This window comes from Jaculus jaculus, chromosome 14 (assembly GCF_020740685.1).
Source record: "Jaculus jaculus isolate mJacJac1 chromosome 14, mJacJac1.mat.Y.cur, whole genome shotgun sequence".
NCBI classification, from domain to species: Eukaryota; Metazoa; Chordata; class Mammalia; order Rodentia; family Dipodidae; genus Jaculus; species Jaculus jaculus.
In genome coordinates, this window is record NC_059115.1 from 83,318,214 (window position 1) to 83,340,784 (window position 22,571).

Consider the following 22,571-nt stretch of genomic DNA (forward strand, 5'->3'; position numbering starts at 1 on the left):
GGGTTGGTTTTGCCCCACATTGTTGCTCATGGATGAATGAAAAAATGACAAGCAAAGACTGCCAAAAACTATGACTATTCCATAATGAAGAAAATTTGAAAAAATATATTTATATTTAAGACTTGATTTGGGGTTGAGAGTTGGGATGTCTAAGCCTTAAACCCCTTGTCTTTTTCTATTTTTATTTTTTCAGATACCATCTCATTAGCCCAGGTTGAACTTGAACTCCTAATTTTCCTTCTTTGGTCTTCTGAGTATAGGGACCACCGGTGTCTGTCACCACACCCAGCTGAACCCCTTATTTTAGTGAAATGTACCATGTTAATTATTCACCTAATCTCATTGCCTGAGGATAGTGAAGCCTCATGATGAAGCTGGAGTACAGGGATGAGAGTAATTCCTGCATTACAGTCTTTCTGTCGCAAGAGAAGAGCTAGCTCCGCCCACCTTCTGTGCAGCGGTCTGGGTTGCATGCATATGACCCTGTGAGATGGCCAGCTGCTCTGCAGTGGGCTCTCGTGGCATTGTCTCCATTGCATGAGCAGAATTTCTCCTGCTGTATGTAGGCTGGTCTATGGTAGACCTAGCAATCCCTGTTCTTACTCTAGTGTGGTTCTGTGCATCTGTTTCAGGTGAGCTGGGATGGGAGCTGTACCACAAACGAGAAGATTCTGCAGCGCTTTATGACTTAATCATGAATGCTGGCCAGGAGGACGGGATCGACAATTTTGGAACATATGCTCTAAATGTCTTAAGATTGGAGAAAGCTTTCAGAGCCTGGGGATCTGAGGTGTGGAATGCTAGCATCTTCATTAACCTAATGCTTGCTCTCTCTGAGTTTTGTTTGAGGGCTGGTTTGAAGTGTATTCATTTCATTTCTGGCTGTAAGAGAAATGACAGCTGTGGAGATAGCTTAGTGGGTAAAGGGCTTGCCTTGCACACATGAGGCCCTTCATTTGTTCCCCAGTACTCATTTTAAAAAAAAAAAAACAAGACTAGAGATGGTGGTGCACACCTGTAATCCCACATGGGGGAGGCAGAGACAGGAGGGTGCCTGGAGCTTTCTGTCCAGCTACTCTAGCTTAATTAGTGAGCTCCAGGCCAGCAAGAGTCCCTGTCTCAAAAAGAAATGGACAGCATTCCTGAGGAATGACACCAGAAGCTCACAGTACCTGCACATCTATCTTTGCAGTCTTCTCCTCTTTTGTTGCATTGTCTACCTCACTTTCTTCTTTCATGGCACAAAGCGGGAAGTAAATTCTTTCTTATTGGGAGGCAGTGCTCATGGTCCAACATGTGGTGTCTAATTTTCTCCACCATTAATGGTGCTAGCTACGAGTTTCTAGTTGCATAATGCTTTAATATTTTTATATGCTCAATGCAACCTATCTTCTCAAGTGTTTAAGATGCTGTTGTTATCATTATTCCTGTCTTACATACAATCACATTAGAATCACTGAACCACCAGGTTCAGACTACTGCAATTCATATTCTATATTCCTGTTTTATTTCCAAAGTGACAGTATTGGATCCTTAACTATTCCAGTGCGTTCTTTCCTTGGGGGAGACTGAGGTTTTAGGTCTGAGAAGTGAGATAGGGGATAGTGGCAAATAGTGAATATTAGAGTGGAGATCCTCAGGTTTAAATTGATCTTGTAGCATATCCTAGCTATTAGGCAGAACCCCAGAACCTCTGCTTTTCAATTAAATGTAATATTTATCTTCCAGAATTAACTTAGATATGGTTTGTTATAAGCCAAACACATGATACATTTCATTTAATTTCAGATTTAATTTAAAGCCCACATAAGGCTTTTGGGCATTCAGACTGTGGGTTTGGAGTCAAAGAGGCCCATGGGCCAGGTCTACCATGTTCTACCAAGGGACACAAACTTCAGTTGGGCCTTAGGTGAAGCTAGCTGCCTCCCCTGACCCTCCCCCCACAAAAAAAGACAGCTCCATCTTCATGCTCCCAAGCAATAACGGGGCGGTGCAGCCCCTTGGGAGTGAAACATTGCTGCTTCCTTCTGCTTTTGATCTTTTCCCTTTTCCTAATCTCTCTCTGGTCCTCTTTCAGGAGCTGGACTCCATTGTAGAGCACTCTGCTTTCCAGCAGTGTCATCGCGCCCTCTAGTGGTGAAACATAAATCCAGAACTTTACAAAAAGGATTTTAGGGACTGGGGACATAGCCAGTCCCTAAAAAGCATGAAGTTCTTGGTTCAATCCCCTGCACCACAAAATAGGCTTCAGAGTGGCTCAACTTGATTAATAAATAGGAAAAAATTATATACCTTTAATCTTATGTTTATTTGGTTGCTAAGTACTATGCTGTCTTTAAAAGTCTGACTACTTGTTAGGGGCATTAGGCCACTTCCAATACTGTAACGATAGTAACAAAATTAAGAAACAAAACCCAGGCTGGAGAGATGGCAAGTAAATTTTAAAAAAGAAACAAAACCTATTAGCTTCTCTCAGGTCTATTACTAAATATTGGCTTTCACCCAGAATTGGGATATATTATAATGATTCAACCATGTTTTAAAAGTTGAGATTCAAACCTATTTTTCTTTTTCTGGGCTCTGTAAAAACCAGTTTTCTACCATCTGCTTTTCTCTCTTTTTTACCCCAATTGTTGTCTAATTGTAAGATAAATAAAATTCTTTAATAACCTTTCAAAACATACTTATGTAAAAATATTACATAAAACACATGAAATTTTTGTTTGTGGAACATCTTGTGCTATCCTTCAAATGTTTATTAAAATAAAAGAACTATGGAAACAAACTGTAATTTCTATATTTGCTATATTCAAATGACAGTATTTGCCAAAAGACTGCATTTGAATTTTGAATTAAAAAACTGTCTTAAGGACCATTGTGTTAGCCCTTTTCAGAACCTTTACTCAAAAATCACAAAATGTTCTCTCTCCTAAAAACAAGAATACATGAACGTAATGTTATTGAAATGACTTGCACTCATTTCAGATTTGAAATGTGTGTTTTCCTTTTAGATGAATTGTGATACAAACCCCTTGGAAGCTGGACTGGACTATTTTGTCAAGTTAAATAAGGTATGTTTACATTCCAAAGTGTGCTTAGAGGAAATGTTAGAATTACAAGTGTTTGGTGACAGAGCCAAGCTTTAACTTAACCAAGTGTGATTACGGGAAAAGTGATTGTCGCAAGTGTGGAGCACTGGTCAACAGCGCCATAGGAGTCATCTGTGATAACTGTGCGTGTTTATGTGTGGCATGCATCTATGTATGTAGGTTCGGGTGCACATGTATGTCAATGCATGTGGCAGCCAGGTGTTGATGTTGGTGTCTTCCTTGGTTGCTTTGCCCCTTGTTTAGTGAGACGGGTCTCTCACTGAACCCAGTACTCACCTGTACGACCAATATCGTTGCCAGGGCACCTTGGGATCCTGTCTCCTCCTCCCTCCCAAGAGCTGGGGTTAAGGCTTGCTGCACCGTATCCAGGGTTTCTGTGTGCACTGGGGGTCCAAAGTCAGGTTTCTACGCCTGTGTGGCTTTCCCTACTCAGCCCCTCGTCTGCCATAACTGTATCATTTCAAACTGTTGGAGTTTGCTTATTGGCTTAAGAGAGCAGAATCCAGTGAATGCTAAGTCTGAAATCCCAAGATAAGTTGGTAACGAGGAAATGATTATCAGATGGGTTTCAGCAGGCATTTGTTTCTTCTAGAAGCTGTGCTTCACTCCTGAGGGTGCCATGAGCTCCCCAGACAGTCTGCGCCACTGGCTCTCCCCACATGCTCCAAGTGTGAGGCGGGTCCAGTAAGTGCCCATGAAGCCGTGTTGTCTGTCACAATAGCATCTGAACATAAGCAAGTGATGCATTTCTAATGTGTTCAGTACAAAATGGACATTTACTGAGAAGCCAAAACATCATAATTTATATTATTAACATGCCAAAAGGAAACACTACACCAGTGGTTCTCAAAGGATGACCTAGGAACTTGTTAGGAATGCAAATTCCAATCCAGCGTGATGACGATGTGTGTGTGTGTATGTATTTGCAAGCAGAGAAAGAAAGTGCTCCAGGGCCTCCTGCCACTGCAATCGAACTCCAGACGCATGTGCCACTGTGTGAATGTGGTTTGACATGGGGCCTGAGGAATGAACTGAATCTGGGCCACCAGGCTGTGCCAACAAGCGCCTTTACCAGCTTAGTCATCTCTCTAGCCCTGGCTCACATATTTAATCCCAGCATTCAGGAGGCAGAAGTAGGAGGATCACCTTGAATCTGTGGCCAACCTGGGCTACAGAGTAAGTTTCAGGTCAGCATGAACATAAATTCAGATCCCAGTCTTATTCCTATACCTACTAGGAACAGATTTCTGGAAGTTAAGCCTGTGTTTTAGTCACCCCTCCAGGGATCCTCGTGCACCTAGGGTTTGAGAAGCATGGCCCAATCTAGTTACTGTGGAAACCATACCATGAGGTCAGTGAATTCAGCCCAGCCCATCAACACAGGTCCTCCAAATGTAAGGGGGGTTGTGTCACTGAGCAGCACTTGAGGATCAGTAAGCACTCCAGAGGCTTGTGGTTGTTAGTAAGGTTCTGGGTTAAGGATGGTAGCTGCTGCTGTTTAAGGCACTTGTTATGGCTCCCAAACTAAACTATCATGCTTATAAGCTAAGGGCTGTGTTCCCATCCTATGAAAAAAATATAAATATGTGTACATAAATCAGGTGAAGGAAACCTTTCTGTATTTGTGTGTATGTGTGTGTTATGCCTAATCATATGTATGTGAGTGCATGTGTGTGTGTACACACACGCGCGTGTGTGTGTGTAAGCCACAGGTCAGCACTGGTATCTTCCTTACTAGCTCTGCATTTTATTTATTTTATTTTTAATGTTTATTTATTTTTTGAGAGAGAGGCACATATATATGTGTTATACATACATACATACATATATATGTACACAGAGAGAGAGAGAGAGAGAGAGAGAGACAGAATGGGCATGCCAGGGCCTCTAGCCACTGCAAGCAACTGCAGATGCATGTGCCAACTTGTGCATCTGGTTTATGTGGGTACTGAGAAGTTGAACTTGGATCCTTAGGCTTCACAGGCAAACTCCTTAACTGCTAAGCCATCTCTCCAGCCCCTGCATTTTAGTTTATTTTATTTTTAACATTTATTTATTTATTTTGAGACAGAGAGAGAGAGAGACAGAGAGAGAATTGGTGCGCCAGGGGCTCAGCCACTGCAATCAAACTCCAGACACTTGCCCCACCTAGTGGTCATGTGTGGCCTTGCACTTGCCTCTCTGTGCATCTGGCTAACCTGGGATCTGGAGAGTCAAACATAGCTCCTTAGGCTTTTCAGGCAAGCACCCTAACTGCTAAGCCATCTCTCCAGCCCGTATTTGTTTATTTTAAGAGAGAGAGAGAGAATATGGATGCTCCAGGGCCTCTAGCCACTGAAAACAAACTCAGATGCATGTGCCACCTTGTGCATCTGGCTTATGTGGATACTGGGAAATCAAACCTGGGTCCTTTGGCTTTGCAGGCAAGCACTAACCACTAAGGAATCTCTCCAGCCCTGTTTTTTTGAGACAGGGTCTCTCACTGCATGTGGAATTCACCAGTTTGGCTTCACTTACAAGACAGTAAGCCCTAGTGAATCCTTAGATCTTTGTTCCCTCAGCACTGGGATTATAGGCAGGTATCACCACACCCATTTTTCAACATGGGTGCTAGGGATTCAAACTCAGGTCCTCTTGTTTGTGTGGTAAGTACTTTACCAACAGAGCCATCTCCCCGGTCCCCTAAAACACTTTTTTTTAAAATGTGGGGTCTCACTCTAGCCCAGGCTGACCTGGAATTCACTCTCTAGCCTCAGGGTGGCCTCAAACTCACAGTGATCCTCCTACCTCTGCCTCCCAAATGCTGGCATGAAAGGCGTGTGCCACCATTCCTGGCTTAGAAAACTTTTTTAATGCCTTGCATTAGTTCTCAAATTCTGAGCTAAAATATTAACATAAAATGTGCATATTTATAGAGGTGGATTTTGGGAGAAAGAACCTCCTAGAGGGCTTTAAAGGGAATATCTTTCTGTACATTTTTCCATGGTTTTATTTTTATGATGCACCATCTGCCTCCAGATCAGAGAAATCAGGTGCTTGGAATTCGAGCAGATCCTAGCAGCAGATTGCTCCTTGTGATGACAGAAGTCTGAGCTTGGCTGTTTAAAATAAGGATAAAAATGGCTGACTCTTGAATGCACTTATATTCTGCTATTGGCCACCAATAGGTAGATGGAGAAAGGATGCTTTTGTGTCAGTATTTTGGATATTATTGCTTGGGAATAATGCCTAGATAAATGGAAGTTTCATATAGAACTTGAATTTGTAAAAATTTATGATTATTAGCAAGTATGGATCATGTATCTATTAGCTCTTTAAATGGTATAATCAAATAACCGATGCCAAGCTTCAAAAAATTGTTTGATAGATACTAATCTTGATTGATGGCATATTTTTATGATACTGAATTTTTGGTTCTCATCCAGGTGTTACAAAGTTAATTCTTCATGATTGCATTGGATAAAGGCCCGCTTAGCCCAAGGGCCTGGCCTTAACAGAGCCAGGACTTTCTTTTCTTAACTTTTTCATTGACAATGTCCATACATGTGCATATTGTATAGTCTTCTGTGAACTCGAGTGGTTATTGGGTCTCTGCTCCCCTGTGGGATTGGAGTTACTGATACATGTGACCACACCCAGCTGTTTGTACAATTCTGTTTGTATAGATTCAAGCACAGGTGGTCTTAGGCTCTCATGCTTGCACAAGAAGCGCTTCTACCATTGAGCCCCTCCCCTGACTTTTCTTTTGTCCTCCCTCTTCCATTCCCTTTCGCCGAACCTCTTCTTTCCAACTAGTCCTACTGTCTCTTTTTTCCTCTCCCGTTATCCATTGAAGCATGTTTGTGGGCTCAGTGTTGTGCAGGGCTTGTGCAGGCAACTGTAGCTGCTGTGAGATCATGAACGCAGTGGCCGCTTCCCATCCGGAAGACAGCGTTCAAAGCACTCCTCCCCATTGCCTGTTGCATTCTTACCCTGCCCCCGTCTCCTAGACAGCATTCTCTGAACCTTGCAGGGTGTGATAGACATTCATTTAGTGTTGGGCACTTAACTGTAAATTCTTACCAGCACCTGCATGAGGTTTGAGTAGACACTGCCATCTGCAAAAAGACGTTTCTCTGAACAAAAATGAGAACAGCACTAATCTATAGATATATATTTTAATTTCTTTATTTTTTTGTTCATTTTTTATTTTATTATTTGAGAGAGACAGGGAGAGAGAGAGAATGGGCACTCCAGGGCCTCCAGCCACTGCAAACAAACTCCAGACATGTGCACCCCCTTGTGCATCTGGCTAACGTGGGTCCTGGGGAACCGAGCCTCGAACTGGGGTCATTAGGATTCACAGGCAAGTGCATAACCACTAATCCATCTCTCCAGCCCTATTTTAATTTTTATTTATTTATTTGGAAGAGAGAGAGGGAGCGAGGAAGAGGCAGATAGAGAATGGGCACTCCAGGGCCTCCAGCCACTGCAGACAAACTCCAGACACATGCACTACCTTGTGCATCTGGCTTACATGGATCCTGGGGAGTGGAACCTGGGTCCTTTGGCTTTACAAGCAAATGTCTTAACTGCTTAGCCATCTCTCCAGCCCAAGCATAAATTTTTAGGGGGCAATTTGATAGGCACAACATATCTGTAGCTTGCCCTACTCCCTGCCCAAGGCCTCTGACCTCCCCAGCCATAAGTTTTTGACTAGGTTTTCAATGCCAGCAATGAATTCTCTCTTGTCGAACAGTACTCAATCCAACTAGCAAGCAGTTGCTTACTCCTGTGGCACTCATGGCACTATTGCACCAGTGGGCACAGCTCTCCTGGTTGGCTGGTTGTGTAGCTCTCGAAGTTGCTGCTGGATGAGACTCTTGATGACTTTTATCCCCCAGCAGGATGCTTAGCACTTTCCAGCACTATGACATCAAGGAGGAAGCTTCCAGCTCAGGTCCAGCTTGATTTCCCAGTGCCCTGAAACCAAAGAACATGGTGTCTTCATCAATAGGATCTTACCATTTAGTGCTAGTGGGCAACCAAAAGCATTGGCATTAGCCTGTATTGTTCAGGGACCTCACTGACCAACAGCTCACTGGGAGGTATCCCACCCCAGCATGAAGAAGGTTGTTCCTTTAATAATAATCCATGGCTTCTGGGCATAACGTTATCTTGCAGAGTAAATTCTTCCAAAACACACTCCCCCCCCCTCTTATTCATTCATTTATTTATTTATTTAGTTTTCAAGGTAGTGTTTTGTTCTAGCCCAGGCTGACCTGGAGCTCACTATGGAGTCTTACGGTGGCCTCGAACTCACAGCAATATTCCTACCTCTGCCTCCCGAGTGCTGGGATTAAAGGTGTGCACCACCATGCCTGGCTCCCAAAACTCTCTTTTTAAAAAATTGTATTTTTAGCCAGGCGTGGTGGCACACGCCTTTAATCCCAGCACTTGGGAGGCAGAGGTAGGAGGATCGCCGTGAGTTCGAGGCCACCCTGAGACTCCATAGTGAATTCCAGGTCAGTCTGGGCTAGAGTGAAACCTTACCTCGAAACCCCCCCCCAAAAAAAATTGTATTTTTAATTAGCTAACAAAGAAGTAGGTTTCCATATAGTTTGTGCATAATGTCTTTAGTCTTGGGTAACCTTCCCCACTCCCTCCTTTCCTCCATTGTCCTGACCACACTCAAACCTTTCCCGCCCCAGAATCCCCCTCTGCCTCCCTCACCCTCAGGGCTGCTTTCTAGCTACCTGAGCCAAGACTTTTCAATAAGGGGGAAAGGTGGTACCAGTCTCATCATAGTGACATAGTGTAATTCCTTAGGCAGTGAATAGATTGGATTACTCTTTCTTAGATCCTACCTGGTGCTTTCACAACACTGTTGTGGCTTGGAAGTCTGTCCTGTGAGACAGGTTCTTAAAAAACTTGCAAACATTCCAGACTTAAGTGTACAACTTTATCATTCAAGTCCTATGCCTAAAAAGCAAAGTGTTGCCCAGACACTTAATGTACAGAAAGAGACCCTTCAGAAACTGTTAGCAAAATGTACCTTTATAGGTAATGATGCCCCATTCTAGGCAGGTAATGCCAGGAACATTTATACTTGGTGCCAAAACAAGACTGACAAACCCTAAAGCCTGGGATTTTACACTTGTGTGAAATCAGTTCTTTCCTTTCAAAGCAAATAGAATTCTCTTCCTGATCCTCACCACGACTGTAGAGGAAAACTGTAGAGACAGAACGCCAGTTGGAAGGGTCCCTGGAGACCACCGCCCTCCCTCCTCCTTTCTAGTGGGGAAACCCAAGCGCAGCAGGGATAAGAGGAGTTAAGGGCATCACTTTAACCTGGGCCAATGGGTCACTTTCCCAACAGGGAGTTTTCCAGAATGACCTTACCAGATTTGAAAATCTGCCCAGGATTTTTTTTTTTTTTTTTCTGGCAACATATATTGTGGGGTTTGCACAGGCTTTCTTCTATAAATATCTTCCAGGGTCATGTCTGCATTTTAGGATGACTGCAGAGAGCTGCCGCACTCATCGTAAGGAGGAAAGTGATTGGGCGAGGAGGTGGGCCACCAAGCATTCTTACAGTGAATTGTATTCTTGTCAAAATGGGCAAGGAAGTAGGGGAGATGGGAAGTGAGTACTGGAGAGATCTTCCATGGCGAGGGCAGATGGCTCCCGTCTTTCTCGCCAGGTCTCACTCAGCCCCAAGCCTGGTTCTGGCTTGTGGGACGTAGACGCATGCGCAGGCCTTCATCAGGAGGTACTCATTTGACGCCAGTTGCTACACAGCTTGCTAAGCCACATGTTAAAGCCACACTTCCTACAGCTCTCAAATCTCACGCACCTTGAAGCCAGCTTTTTCAGAGAAAAGCTGTAGGATGTGTTCCTAGCCTTAATCCTGCAATCCTGCGAGGGGCGCGTGGTGGCGCTTACACTGCCATCTTGTGGACGAGAACACTGGGCTCCTGAAAGGAAGCAACTCAAACCAGCAAACACTGGGAGAGAGAACGGAATGGATGCTTTTAAGATTGCCTCACTAACCCTCTGCGCCTGGAAGAGCTCTTGTTATTGTTCTTCACGGTACTTTGACTTGTTCCAAAAGAAGTTTGTTTAGATGGGGGAATCAGTGGCATTTTAGTTTTAATGAGAAGTTGAAGAAACACATTAATCAAGAGCAAAGGAAAAATCAGTCATGGAATTTTCCTTCTGGGATTAGTGAATCTTCATCCGTTTCGGAACAACATCCCCCAGGACTCCTAAGAGTAATGTATTTAAGCAGAACTGATTTTTTTTTCTTTTGTTTCCCTTCTTCCTCATCTGCCCTTGTCTTGAGCTTTTAACCGATAGAAAAGGAATATAATGTGAAATATCTCAACCACAAATTAGAAGACAATGCTGACTTTAGAAATATAGGGTCTATTTTTGAGTAAATGTTATCAATTATAATTGTTTGTTGTTGTTATAAAATTGGCTTATGTTTAGTAAACAAACGTAAAACAACCAGGGAGACTGGTGTTAAGTGGGTAAAGAATGTACCAGCAGGCTGATTTTAGTGTAAGTATTCAATAAACATTAGCTATTATTAAAACATCAAAGTGAAAAAAAATCAGTGCTCACAGGCAGCAAGTTAGAAAGGATTTCTTAATACTGAACAGTGGTCAGATCTAACACAGGAGATTTGATGTAATAGGAGTCAAAGAGGCAATTTTTGCTGGCATGCAGCCTTGTCTAGGCATTAAAATCATTTGGTGTGATTCTTTTGAATAATTCATTCTTTAACAAAACAAAAAGTCCTCAAGGCCCAAGCTTCATCCCAGACAATTAAAAAGTGATCTTGCAGGTCATATGGCACTCAGCTGCTCAAGAAATTCAAAGTTGAAGCAGGAACTTCAAGGTGAGTTGAACTCCAGCCTGGGCAACTTAGTGAGACCTGGTCTCAAATAAGATAAAAAGAAGGCAGAGACAGAAGGATTGCTATGAGTTCAAGACTACCCTGGGCTTCATGGCTAGTACCAGGCCAAGAAGGGCTACATAGTGAGACCCTGTCTTAAAAAGCCAAAACAGATAGGACATGGTGGTGCACACTTTTAATCTCAGCAATTGGGAGGTTAAGGTAAGAGGATCCCTGTGAGTTCAAGGTGAATTCCAGGTTAGCCTGGGCTAGAGTGAGACTATACCTCAAAAATCCAAAAAAAGAAAAGAAAAAAAACCACCAAGATAGTAACAATAGCAAAAGCCATAACAAGAAGTAAGACAGAGGACTAGGGACATGGAATAGTGCTTGACTAGCCTGTACAAGCATCTATCTCACTATGCAGCTGAGGCTGGTCTCAGTTTGCAGCAATCCTCCTGCCTCAGTTTCCTGAGTACTGGGATTACAAGCATGTGCCACTATGGTGGACTTACAACACTTTGTTTGAATGAGTCTTTAAGGTAGTTATGTTGTGGTTGGTTTAAGAACATCTGGACTTTCCCCAAGCCAATATTATAGGGGTAGGGCATAGAGCCCTATAGGTATATTGCTTTTTGTTTGCTTTTTTTTTTTTTTTTGAGGTAGGGTCTCACTCTAGCTCAAGCTGACCTGGAATTCACTATGGAGTCTCAGGGTGGCCTCAAACTCACAGCAGTTCTCCTCCCTCTGCCACCCAAGTGCTGGGATTAAAGGCATGTGCCACCATGCCCTGCGTCTCTTTGGTTTTTTAAAACTTAGTGAAGATTGAAAATCATTGAGAAGCATTGTCCCGGTTCTTTTAGCTCGATACCAACTGTGGTCCTGTGGAATGGTTCTGTGGAGTCTGCCATGTTGGATGTAAGCTAGTAGGCCTGGGACCCATCCTAGCAAGGCTTCGGGCTGATGACATTGTGCCCCACATCTCTGTTTCATTCTGTTCGAGCCAGACAGCAAGAGGAGATGTTTTTCCCTGGGGAAGTGGAGATCGGGAGCGCAATCTTGTGCATGTTCAATAGCACACTGAGCTCCAGATCCAGCCCTGAATGAGTGTTTATGTATGTGTGTATGGTATATGTATGTTCATATATGTATAGGAACACATGTGTGCACATGTGTATGCATATGGAGGCCAGAGGATGAAACTGGGTGTCTTCAAGTCTCTCTTGACCTTATTTTTTGAGACAGGTCTCTCACTGAACTTGGGGCTCAAAGATTCAGCTAGAGTAGCTAGCTAATGAGCACCAAGCACCCTCTTATCTCTGTCTCCCTTGTGCTGGGACTGTAGACACACACCACCGTGGATGGCTTTTATATGGAGCTGGGACCTGAGCTCAGGCCCTCCTGTTTTCACAGCAAGCATTGAACTGACTTGAGCTGTCGCCCCAGTCTCCTGAATGTCTTTTAAAGTCATCAAACCTAGCTGTGTACCCTGAAAAACTACTTAATTTCATTTTGCACCTGAGATTTCTAATCTATAAAACAGAGCCTCCTTTTGTGAGTCTGAAATTCTATGAAATACCATTTAGAATCATGGCTGAAGACTGAGTTATCATTATAAACCATTGTGTCATTTTAATTAGAACACCCTCATTCTCTTGCCCATTTTCATTGCTGAATGATGAATGAAGGACGGGAAGGATAGGGGTTAAATGTAGGCTGAAGTATAGTTGATCACTCCCGAAACACCTGTCAGAATATATTAAGCTAAGGGCAATTGAGTTATTATCCTCATACATATCTGATTTCGGTTTTGAAACAATATTTTTCATCCTAAAGACTCAAGTGCACTCTTGCCTAGCTGCTTTAAAGTTTGTAACTCCATAGAAACTTGGGTCTCAATAAATGGAAGTATTTTAGACTGGTTTTATTTTATGTACATTATTTGTATTTGAACAGCATAATTGGACATGGCAATAAATTGATATCTTTAAAGTAAGCAATTTGATAAGGTCATAAATATATGTACATATATCTAGTCAATATAATCATCACCCCAATTAACAGGACCCTCACCCTTAGAGGGTTAGTCACACACTTTTGGTAATCCTCAACTCCTAACCCTCTCCATAGCTCCACCTACTCCCAGGCAATTATTTATCCATCTCCTGACATTATTAAATTGTTTTGCATCTTCTAGAATAAATGTGAAATCTATGTGATTATGCAGTATATACTTTTGGGGGTGTGGATTCTTACCCTCAGTTTAAATGGTGAGTCATCCATGTTGTTACATATAACTGTTAGCTGCTAGGTGAGGCAGGCACCTTTAGGGACGAATTCCTGTTTATGCACCTTCCAAGTGTCATTTTTTTAAAAAAAATTTCAGCTAAAACTTAATGATATGCCCAGAGGCATACCTGTCTACCATTTTAAGCTTTAAGCATCTGGTCTATGACCCTGGGCTAAGCCTGTGCAAAATGTGTCTACTTTTCCTTCTTACATTTTCTTTGTAAATTATGACCTGAAACTGAGCATGCTTGGCAATGCGCCAACCCCTAATCTGAATAGGTCCAAGTTCGTCCAATCAAATCCCCAGCTTCCTTTGTTCGAAGAGGGCATTGCTCTGGAAATAACTCCAGTACTGTCCTCGTCTGCTACAGGTAGCACATCTTCTTCCACTGCCTTTTGCTTTGGCTATACTTGTTTTGGCTTTATGTTCACCAAACGTGAACCCATTGTGTTTGGTTGCTTATCAATAGTCTATTCCTTTTTTTTTTTTTTTTATTTAATTGAGAGCGACAGACACAGAGAGAAAGACAGATAGAGGGAGAGAGAGAGAATGGGCGCGCCAGGGCTTCCAGCCTCTGCAAACGAACTCCAGATGCATGTGCCCCCTTGTGCATCTGGCTAACGTGGGACCTGGGGAACCGAGCCTCGAACCGGGGTCCTTAGGCTTCACAGGCAAGCGCTTAACCGCTAAGCCATCTCTCCAGCCCAATAGTCTATTCCTTTTTATAGTGACCAGTTTTCCACCTTACAGATGGATGTACTATCATTTGTTTAAACCCTCATTTGTTGCTGAACACTTACATTGCATCTAGTAAAACTGTTGTGAAATTTGTTGTGTGTGACAACGTCTTAAGTAGGCTAGGCTGGCCTTGAACTCGCTGTGTAGCCAAGCTGACTTTGATTTCCAGATCCGCTTCCCTTTACCTCCTACGTGCTGAGATCACAGGCATAGGTCACCACGCCTGACATAATTTTTGTGCAAGTACTTACATGGACATAGGCTTTCTTTTCTCTTGGATAAGTACCCAAAAGTGGAGTTATTGGGTAAAATGGAAAGGATGGGTTAATTTTTTCCTCTAACTTTATGTTAATGTTTTAAGAAGTTGATTGTTGCAAAGTGGTGTATGTGTCTCTGATTCTTATCTAAGAAACCATTGCTTACCCAAAGTCACAATGCTATCACTCTGTTTTCTTCTAGAAATTTCACAATCTTACTTCTTATACTTAAGTCTATGGCCTATTCTAAATTGTTTTGTATCTGGCATGCTGTATGTGTTCCATTGAACTATTAGTCTTTCTTGACTAATGTCACACTGTTTGGATGGCTATATTTTAAATAAGTGAGGGCTAGAAAGATGGCTTAGTGGTTAAGTGCTTGCCTGTGAAGCCTAAGGACCCCGGTTCAAGGCCTGATTCCCTAGGACACACATTAGCCAGATGCACAAGGGGGCGCATAACATCTGGAGTTTGTTTGCAGTGGCTGGAGGCCCTGGCACACCCATTCTTTTTCTCTCTGCCTCTTTCTCTCTCTGTCACTCTCAAATAAATAAATAAACAAAAAATAATTTTAAAAAGATTGTGATAACCCTGAAAATTTGTTATTTTAAAAAATTGTTTTCAAGGTCTTTTGAATTTTCCAAAACTTTTAGAAATAGCTTGCCAATCAAGTTTAAAAAACTCTCTTGGGATTTTAATTAGAATTGCATTGTGTCAATAGGTCAAATAAACCTTTCAACTCATGGATGACATATAATTCTACGTTTATTTAGATGATCGTTAATTCCTTTGAAAATGCTTTGTAGTTTTCAGTACACAGGTTTGCACATAATTTGTACATATTTGTCATTAGGTATTTCATATATTAACACCTTTATAAATGATATTTATATTTCAAGTTTTTATTGATAATATATAGACATGCAATTGACTTTGAATATTGGTCTTATATTCTGCAACCTTGCTAAATCTACTTAGTAGTTCCAATATCTTTTTCATAGATTTTATCAGATGTTCTACATGAACAATCATGTTGCATAAAAATGAAGCTGTTCTTTGTCTCTTCTAATCTAAATGTCTTTTCTTTCTTTTCCTTGCCTTATTGTACTGGCTAGATCTTCCAGTGGTTGAGTCTTTCACAAAGGTGACTGTAAATATGCTTATCTTGTTTCTATGGAAAGCTCTCAGTCTTTCATCAGTAGAAGGGTATTTGTTGTAGACTTTCCACAGGTTCTCTGCATTAGATTGGGGGTACTTTCTTCTATTCCTAGTGCTAAAGGTCTCTTATTTATTTATTTATTTTGAGGTAGGGTTTCACACTAGCCCAGGCCGACCTGGAATTCACTACGTAGTCTCAGGGTGGCCTTGAACTCACGGTGATCCTCATACCTCTGCCTCCTGAGTGCTGGGATTAAAGGCATGCACCACCACACCCGGCTAGGTTTTTTATTTTTAAATCAAGGGGGCTGGAGAGATGGTTCAGCAGTTAAAGGCACTTGCTTGCAAAGCCTGACAGCCTAGCTTTGATTGCCCTGTTCCCACATAAAACCACATGCACAGAATGGCATATGCATCTGGAGTTCATTTTCAAGGGCTATAGGCCCTGGTATGCCCATACACCCTCTTCTTCCTCCATTCTGTGCTTGCAAATAAATAATTAAAAAATAAAATAAAATTACAAGTAGGGATTGATATTAATAAATGGTTTATCTTTCTCTACTGAGATAGTGTCTTCTATTTTAGCTAATTATCCAGTAAATATTATTTATGACTTTTATTATGTTAAGCCTTCTACTTATGGCATAAAATTAACTTGATAATTATCTATCTTTTTAGAAATTGATGGATTTTATTAGGTAATTTCTAAAATAAATCTTTGAATCTAACATAAATCTCACAGATATGTTTTACTCATAAAAGTTAGCATTTGCAATTATCTTATTTGCTCACAAAGTGTTTTAGTTATTTCTTTTTTGTGAATATGTATGTTGTGTACAAGAGTGTATGCATGTGTGTGTGAGCACATATGTGTGCAGGTGCTCATACATGTGTGTGTTTGCATGTGGAGGTCACTAGTCGATGTCAGGTATCTTCCTTGATCACTTTTTTTTTTTTTTTGAGACAGGAGGCTCTCTCCCGTCAACCCAGATTTGGGTAGTCTAGTAGCCAGAGTGTCCTGGGGATCCTGAGCACCGCAATTACGACAGGCCGCCACACCCACCCAGCAGTGCCAGGGCTCTGAGCTCAGTGCCCACACTTGCACAGCAGCACTTGACCCACCAAGCCGCCTCCCCCAGCCCCTGTTCATCTCTTTTGAACAGAACGTACACTTCCGTCCAGGTGCTACGGGGACAGCCGTCCCTATTTCCCATACTATCGCCAGCGTCCAGCTAGTGCTGGCACGTGAGAGATGCACAGGAAGTATATTTTGTTGAATGTGTGTCCAGAGATGATGTGAGCGAGATACTGGCACCTCCACAGAAAGGGTGTTTCTGATTTGGCATGCTGAGAAATTTGTCCTAGAGATACTGACATATAACTGAAGGCTTCTGCCTAAGAAGTGGCAGCCAAGTGGTGAAAACCAAGTGAAAAAAAAGTTGGTCAGGTGACCATGAGGTCATTTTCTGGTCACCCCAGAAGCCCAGTGGAGAAAGGACAAAGGCTTTGACTAAAGGCTGCGGGACCAAGAAGAAAAGTCATGAGCGATAAGCAAGAGGTAGACCCTGAGCAGCTGCATGGGAAGGGGTGGAAGGAGGATGGGGAGCCGGGAGATACAGGACGGTGTAGTGACCCGTTGAGAGGACTTGTGGGCCTGAGGCTGTGGGATGACCCAGGGGCAGGGGCCAGAAGGCAGCTGAGCATATGGGTCTGGAGGGCTCCCTTCTGGAAGCAGCTCTTTGGATTCTTCCTACATGGGTAGTGATTAGAACCAAAAGAGTGCTGGGCCCTCTTCTACAGCGCTGTGGGCTTACCTCTGCCATGAATGATGCTCGCCCTGCACAGTGCTGGCTGCCTCCTCACTAGACCAGCGGGGGATCCTGTGGGCCTTGCAGTTTCGGATTGGTAGTGACTAGGCCAATGTTTGCTGAAGGATTTGACTTGTTGCTATGCCTCTACTGTTTTTTCCCTGCATGTATATGTGTGTCTTCACGTGTGTAGGTACACTTGTGTGTTTCTCTGCATGTCTGTGTGGGGGGTGCATGTGTGTTCACATGTGTAGGTACACTTGTGTTTTTTCTCTGCATGTATATGGGCATAGTGTGTGTGTGTGTTCATGTGTGTAGGTACACGTGTGTGTTTCTCTGCATGTATGTGTGTGTGGTGTGTGTGTGTGCTCACATGTATAGGTACATATGTGGTTTTTTCCTCTGCATGTATGTGTGTGTGTGTGTGGTATGCATGTGTGTTCACATGTGTAGGTACGCATGTGGGCATTGATGTTGGGTATCTCCGTGAGTGCTCACCATCTTACTTTACCGAGATGTTCTCTCACATGAACCCAGAGTTCACTGACTGGGCTACTCCAGCTAGCCAGCTTGCCTAGGGGATGCCCTATCTCTGCCTGCCAGGTACTGGGAGTACAACCTGGCATCTGTGTGGGTGCTGGGGATCGGAGCTCAGGTCCTCGTGCTTGATGGCAAGTGCTTTACCACTGAGCCATCTCTAGTTCCCACTTACTGCTTCTCAGGCTAAGCAAAGGGCTTCATCTCACCTGTAAAATGAAGAAAATATACACCTTAAACATTTAAGTCTTAAATGAGATAAAGAATGTTTGGTATCCCACAAAAGTTCCTTTAAAATCTGGCTAAGTTGGATCTAAATCATTTATGGAAAAAGCAGCTATGCATAAAATCTTTTCTGTTTTTTGAAGATCTCAGCAATAAAGATCTTGGGTTGCTATTGAAGTTGGTTTCTTCATGCTTATTTCCTTTGATAATTATTTGTTTGCATTTAAGTATGTACTTAAAACATGAAATGAACACTTGTTTTTACTCTAAGCTACAGGAAGATGAAAACTAGTTATTCCTCTGTATGTGTCCGTAACTGAGTTCTGCCTCCTCTGCCAAACCAAAATCTAAAGGTGCTCATATAAAACAGTAAAGTATTTGCCTAAAACCTACCCATGTCCTCCATATATTTCAGATCATCTCTAGATTGCATATAGGACTGATACAATGTAAATGATATACAAATAAGTATTATACTGTATCCTGTAGGGAATAATAAGGAAAAACAGTCTGAGGGCTGGGAAGATGGTTTGGTGGGTAAGAGCCCTTGCCATGAAAGCATAAAGTCCTGAATTTAATCCCTACCCCCCACCCACATAAAAAGCCAGGCATAGCCATTCATGCCCATAACCCCAGTCCTGAGGGCGACAGAGGCAGGAGAATTGCTGGAGCTTTCTGAACAGCCAGTCTGACTGAAAAACAATAGTTCTAGGGACTAGAGAGATAGTTTAGCAGTTAAGGCACTTGCCTGCAAAGCCTTATGTTCTGAGTTTGATTTCCCAGTACCCACATAAACCCGTGTGCATGGAATACTCAACATGGTCTGAGGACAGCAATGGCCACATGCTTTGCAAAGGGACCCCTATCAGGGGATTATTTTCAGTGATGATCTGAAAGCCTATTTTAAACAAGCTTTTGAAGGAAAATGTGAGGGACAGTGGTGGAAGTCTGTCACCTGGATTTTCATTTCAGGTTTGCCATTTATAGATTCTGGTGACCAGTGGGGTCTCTCTGCTGCTATACACAGCTGTATAACCCAAGGGAGCTTGATTGGGATCTGGGATGAGATACTCATTCTCCTGCTGTCTTTAGAACTTCTGATATTTAAATTAAAAAGATTTGGCCCCCAAATTAAATTGCTTTCTTGAATTTTCTTGTTGGAATTTTACTCCATAAAATGGAAAAGAACAAGGATTGCTTTTATCATTTTCCCTGGTCTGTTATAGATCACCCCAACTCTGCATCAGAATCTTCTCTCCTGCTCTTCTCAAATCTGACTTCATGCAACTGCACGCTCTCCATTGTCCTAAGAATCAGTGCACAAAATGCACTGATTCAGTTTATTCCTCTTGGGTACTGTGCATGCCATTAGCAGAGCTAATAAGAGATACATCATTCCTTTTCACCTAAAAGCTACTTAATGTTTCTGCATGTGTGCATGTTAGTATGTATTGCAGGTGCTGTTTTACTGTTTGTTATTGATATTTAAAATTAATACAGTTTAAAAAGTACAAGTTAAGACTATGTTTAAATGCTAGTCTCAATGCTCTAGAAATTTATATATTAACTGCTATTTATATAGTTAATTTGGCAACGACTCATTAAACAAAAGTATTTCTGGTCTTGGGTCATTCTGAAAGCACACTTTAATTGCACCATAACCTTCAGACACATTTTCTTCTCATTTAGAATCCATAACTAGGTAGCAGAGTAACATGTATAATCTTGGGAGGCGAACCAACTAAAACGAGAACAAAAACCCTCACCCTGCTCCAAGTCTTCCGGAATGAGGAGCCTGATGAATCTGGCGAGGAGAATAGTGTCAAGGGCAAGCTTGGCCCTTCTCTGGGCTTTGGGATAGATACTGGCTGCTTTTCTTCCCTGCTGTGACAGCATACCTGACAGAAGTAGCTGGGAGGAGGAAGGATTTCTTTTGGTATACGTCTTCCATGGCGGCTTGGCTGTACTTGGGTAGAACATCATAGCGATGGGAACACCTGAGAGAGGTGCTCCTTCACCTCATGGCAGACAGGAAGCAGAGCTGAGCAGTAGTGACAGGAGGACACGGAGAAAGATACAGCACCCAGGACATGTCCCGGTGACTTACTTCCTCCCACCAGGCCCCACCTTCCACCTCCCAATAGTCTATTTGAAGTTTGAATCCAAGTGGATCAAACCATTTATTAGATCAGAGATATGATCTTATCTCTTCGCATGCCTTCACGGATAAACCCAGAGAGATGTGCTTTACTAATTTTCTACATTTCTCATCCAGTCAAGTTAACTATGACAGTATGTACTCCTTCCTCTCAGGGAACATCTGGTTGCTAGGCAGAGTCTTGTTCATGTCTAGGGACAGTATTGCTCACAAGATCACTTCCTAATTTAGAGGTAAGATATGCATATGAAAGTTCATGAGTAGTACCTTTTGGGGTGATTTCAAAATCTGTTAAGACAAAAAATACTATATGATGAATGTTATGCAAAACAGGTATACGCCAACTGAAGGAGAAAGCATAAGTCATTCTTCTTTTATCCATATATTATCTTTATTTTGACAGAAGGTCTCCCTATGTAGCCTAGGCTAACATCAAACTCACAATCTCGTGTCTACAGGCTAGGATTGTGGGCCTGGCCACAGTGCTCAAATTCACATTTTGAGTATTTACATCAGCTAAGCCTTCTAGGATTGACTCCAGACCCAGGTACTTTTGAAAATATGGACAAAATCTAAGGGTATTAAATTATGTTGCCAGGTAACCGAGCCTTAATTTGCTATCCTATAAACTGTTCATAAAAATACCTACCTCATTAGGTTGCCATGGAGATTAAATGAGTTTATGAACATTAAAGCCCTTATCATAGTATTTGTTACATACCAATATCTAATAAATTATGAATGTTCTTTACTAATCATACTTTTAAAACTAAATTTACTACTGTAATGTGTTTCTGAAGAATGCTTTCTACCCATTCCCATCTTACTTGTCTCGTGATGAGCTGGTACCCTATGCTCCTTGCAAGCCTTTGCTACACTTGCAGATTTGGCAGAGGCAAAGTCAGGCTCTCTCCTGGAATCTTGTCCCCTGTCTTGGCACCCACCCCAGTTGCTTTTATCCAGCACCCCAAAATCCTCATTCCAGACGTCTTGATCATGCTCAGCATTTCTGCTTCTCTACTGACTTCTGTGGCTAGGTGAAGGCTTCTCACAGTAGAGGGGAAGAGTACGGCTGGGCCTCCCGAGATTTGGGGTCTTAAGGAGTTTTCTCACGGCCCGTATTTGGCTGAGTCTGTTTACCCTTTTTAAATATATTTTATTTATTTATTTGAGAGAGAGAAAGAGGCAGAGAGAGAGGGAGATAATGGGCACTCCAGGGCCTCCAGCCACTACAAACGAACTCCAGATGCGTGTGCCCCCTGTGCATCTGGCTTACGTGGGTCCTAGAGAATTGAACCCAGATCCTTTGGCTTTGCAGGCAAATGTTTTAACTGCTAAGCTGTCTCTCCAGCCCCTGTTTAGACCCTTTTTAGACCCCCAACTCCAGCATCTGGAGGTTATGGTGAGGACAAAATTATAATGTAGGGACATGAGCCTTTGGGAAAGACTGTGCAGACCACTGTTGCTATGAAGTCAAATCAGCAACTTCCACTAGGAAACGGTCTCTGACACCATCAGCCTGCAGCCCCGATTGCCCACCCATGTGGCATTGTGCCCTTCTCCTCGAGCCCCTATTGGGGTCACCGCCATCATTCTGCCTCCGCACACTAGACGCTCTTTATTTTACGTCTGTGATGCTTACACTCTGGTGGAACACGTAGATCTATCACGAGTCATGTTTAGAATTGGTACTGCTCATGGCTATGTGATCGAGTATCACGAACCATCATGTTGCCCGTCACTCCCAGCTGTTCTCTTGTCCTCTGACGGGTTAAGATATGAATGATTTCAGCACTAGGCATGCTGTTACATGGAGGAAAGGATGTCACTTTTTTTGGCAATCCTTCCAAGGTTACAAGACTGTTCTGAGTATTCTCTGAATATAAGTTCTGAATAAACTGTGCCTAATAAGTACCTGATACATAGAAGGGACTTAACATCTGACAAAAAAAATAATTGCAAGAACATTATTTAATAGGAGACTACCACCACTGTACTTCCAGGGCTCATTTCTATAGCTCTGTAACAGGAGACTGCCAAAAGCCTTCAAGGCGGAATTGGCTCTCTAGTCGCGCAGACCTGACTCCATGACAGGAGAGGAGAAATGATTTGGGGTCCGCCAGCGCTCTACAAGTTAGACTGCAGCCACACCAGCCACGTGCACTGTTTGTTCCAAGTGGATTTCCACACAGTCAGGCAGGAGACCCCCTCCCGCTGCTGTATTTGTTGACTTCTGTGGAAACAGTCTATCAAGTATCCTCGGTCGTTATGTGTCTGTTGTAGCAAGTTTCCTTTTTAAAAAGAGCACAAAGGGCTGGGGAGATAGCTTAGTTGGTAAAGTGCTTGCCTTGTAAGCATGAGGACCTGCGTTTGATCCTCAGAACAGAGGTTTAGAACTGGTGTGGGGC

The 22,571-nt window shown here is 42.6% G+C and overlaps 1 protein-coding gene across 1 annotated transcript in view; it reads left to right on the forward strand.

The window, feature by feature from the left end:
• Dmgdh (dimethylglycine dehydrogenase) overlaps positions 1-22,571 on the forward strand; it is a 101,154-nt gene that overhangs the window by 70,882 nt on the left and 7,701 nt on the right. Inside the window, exons 13-14 of the mRNA XM_045134451.1 lie at positions 633-790; positions 3,012-3,071. Coding sequence (XP_044990386.1) covers positions 633-790; positions 3,012-3,071 — 218 coding nt within the window. The remainder of the gene's footprint in view (positions 1-632; positions 791-3,011; positions 3,072-22,571) is intronic.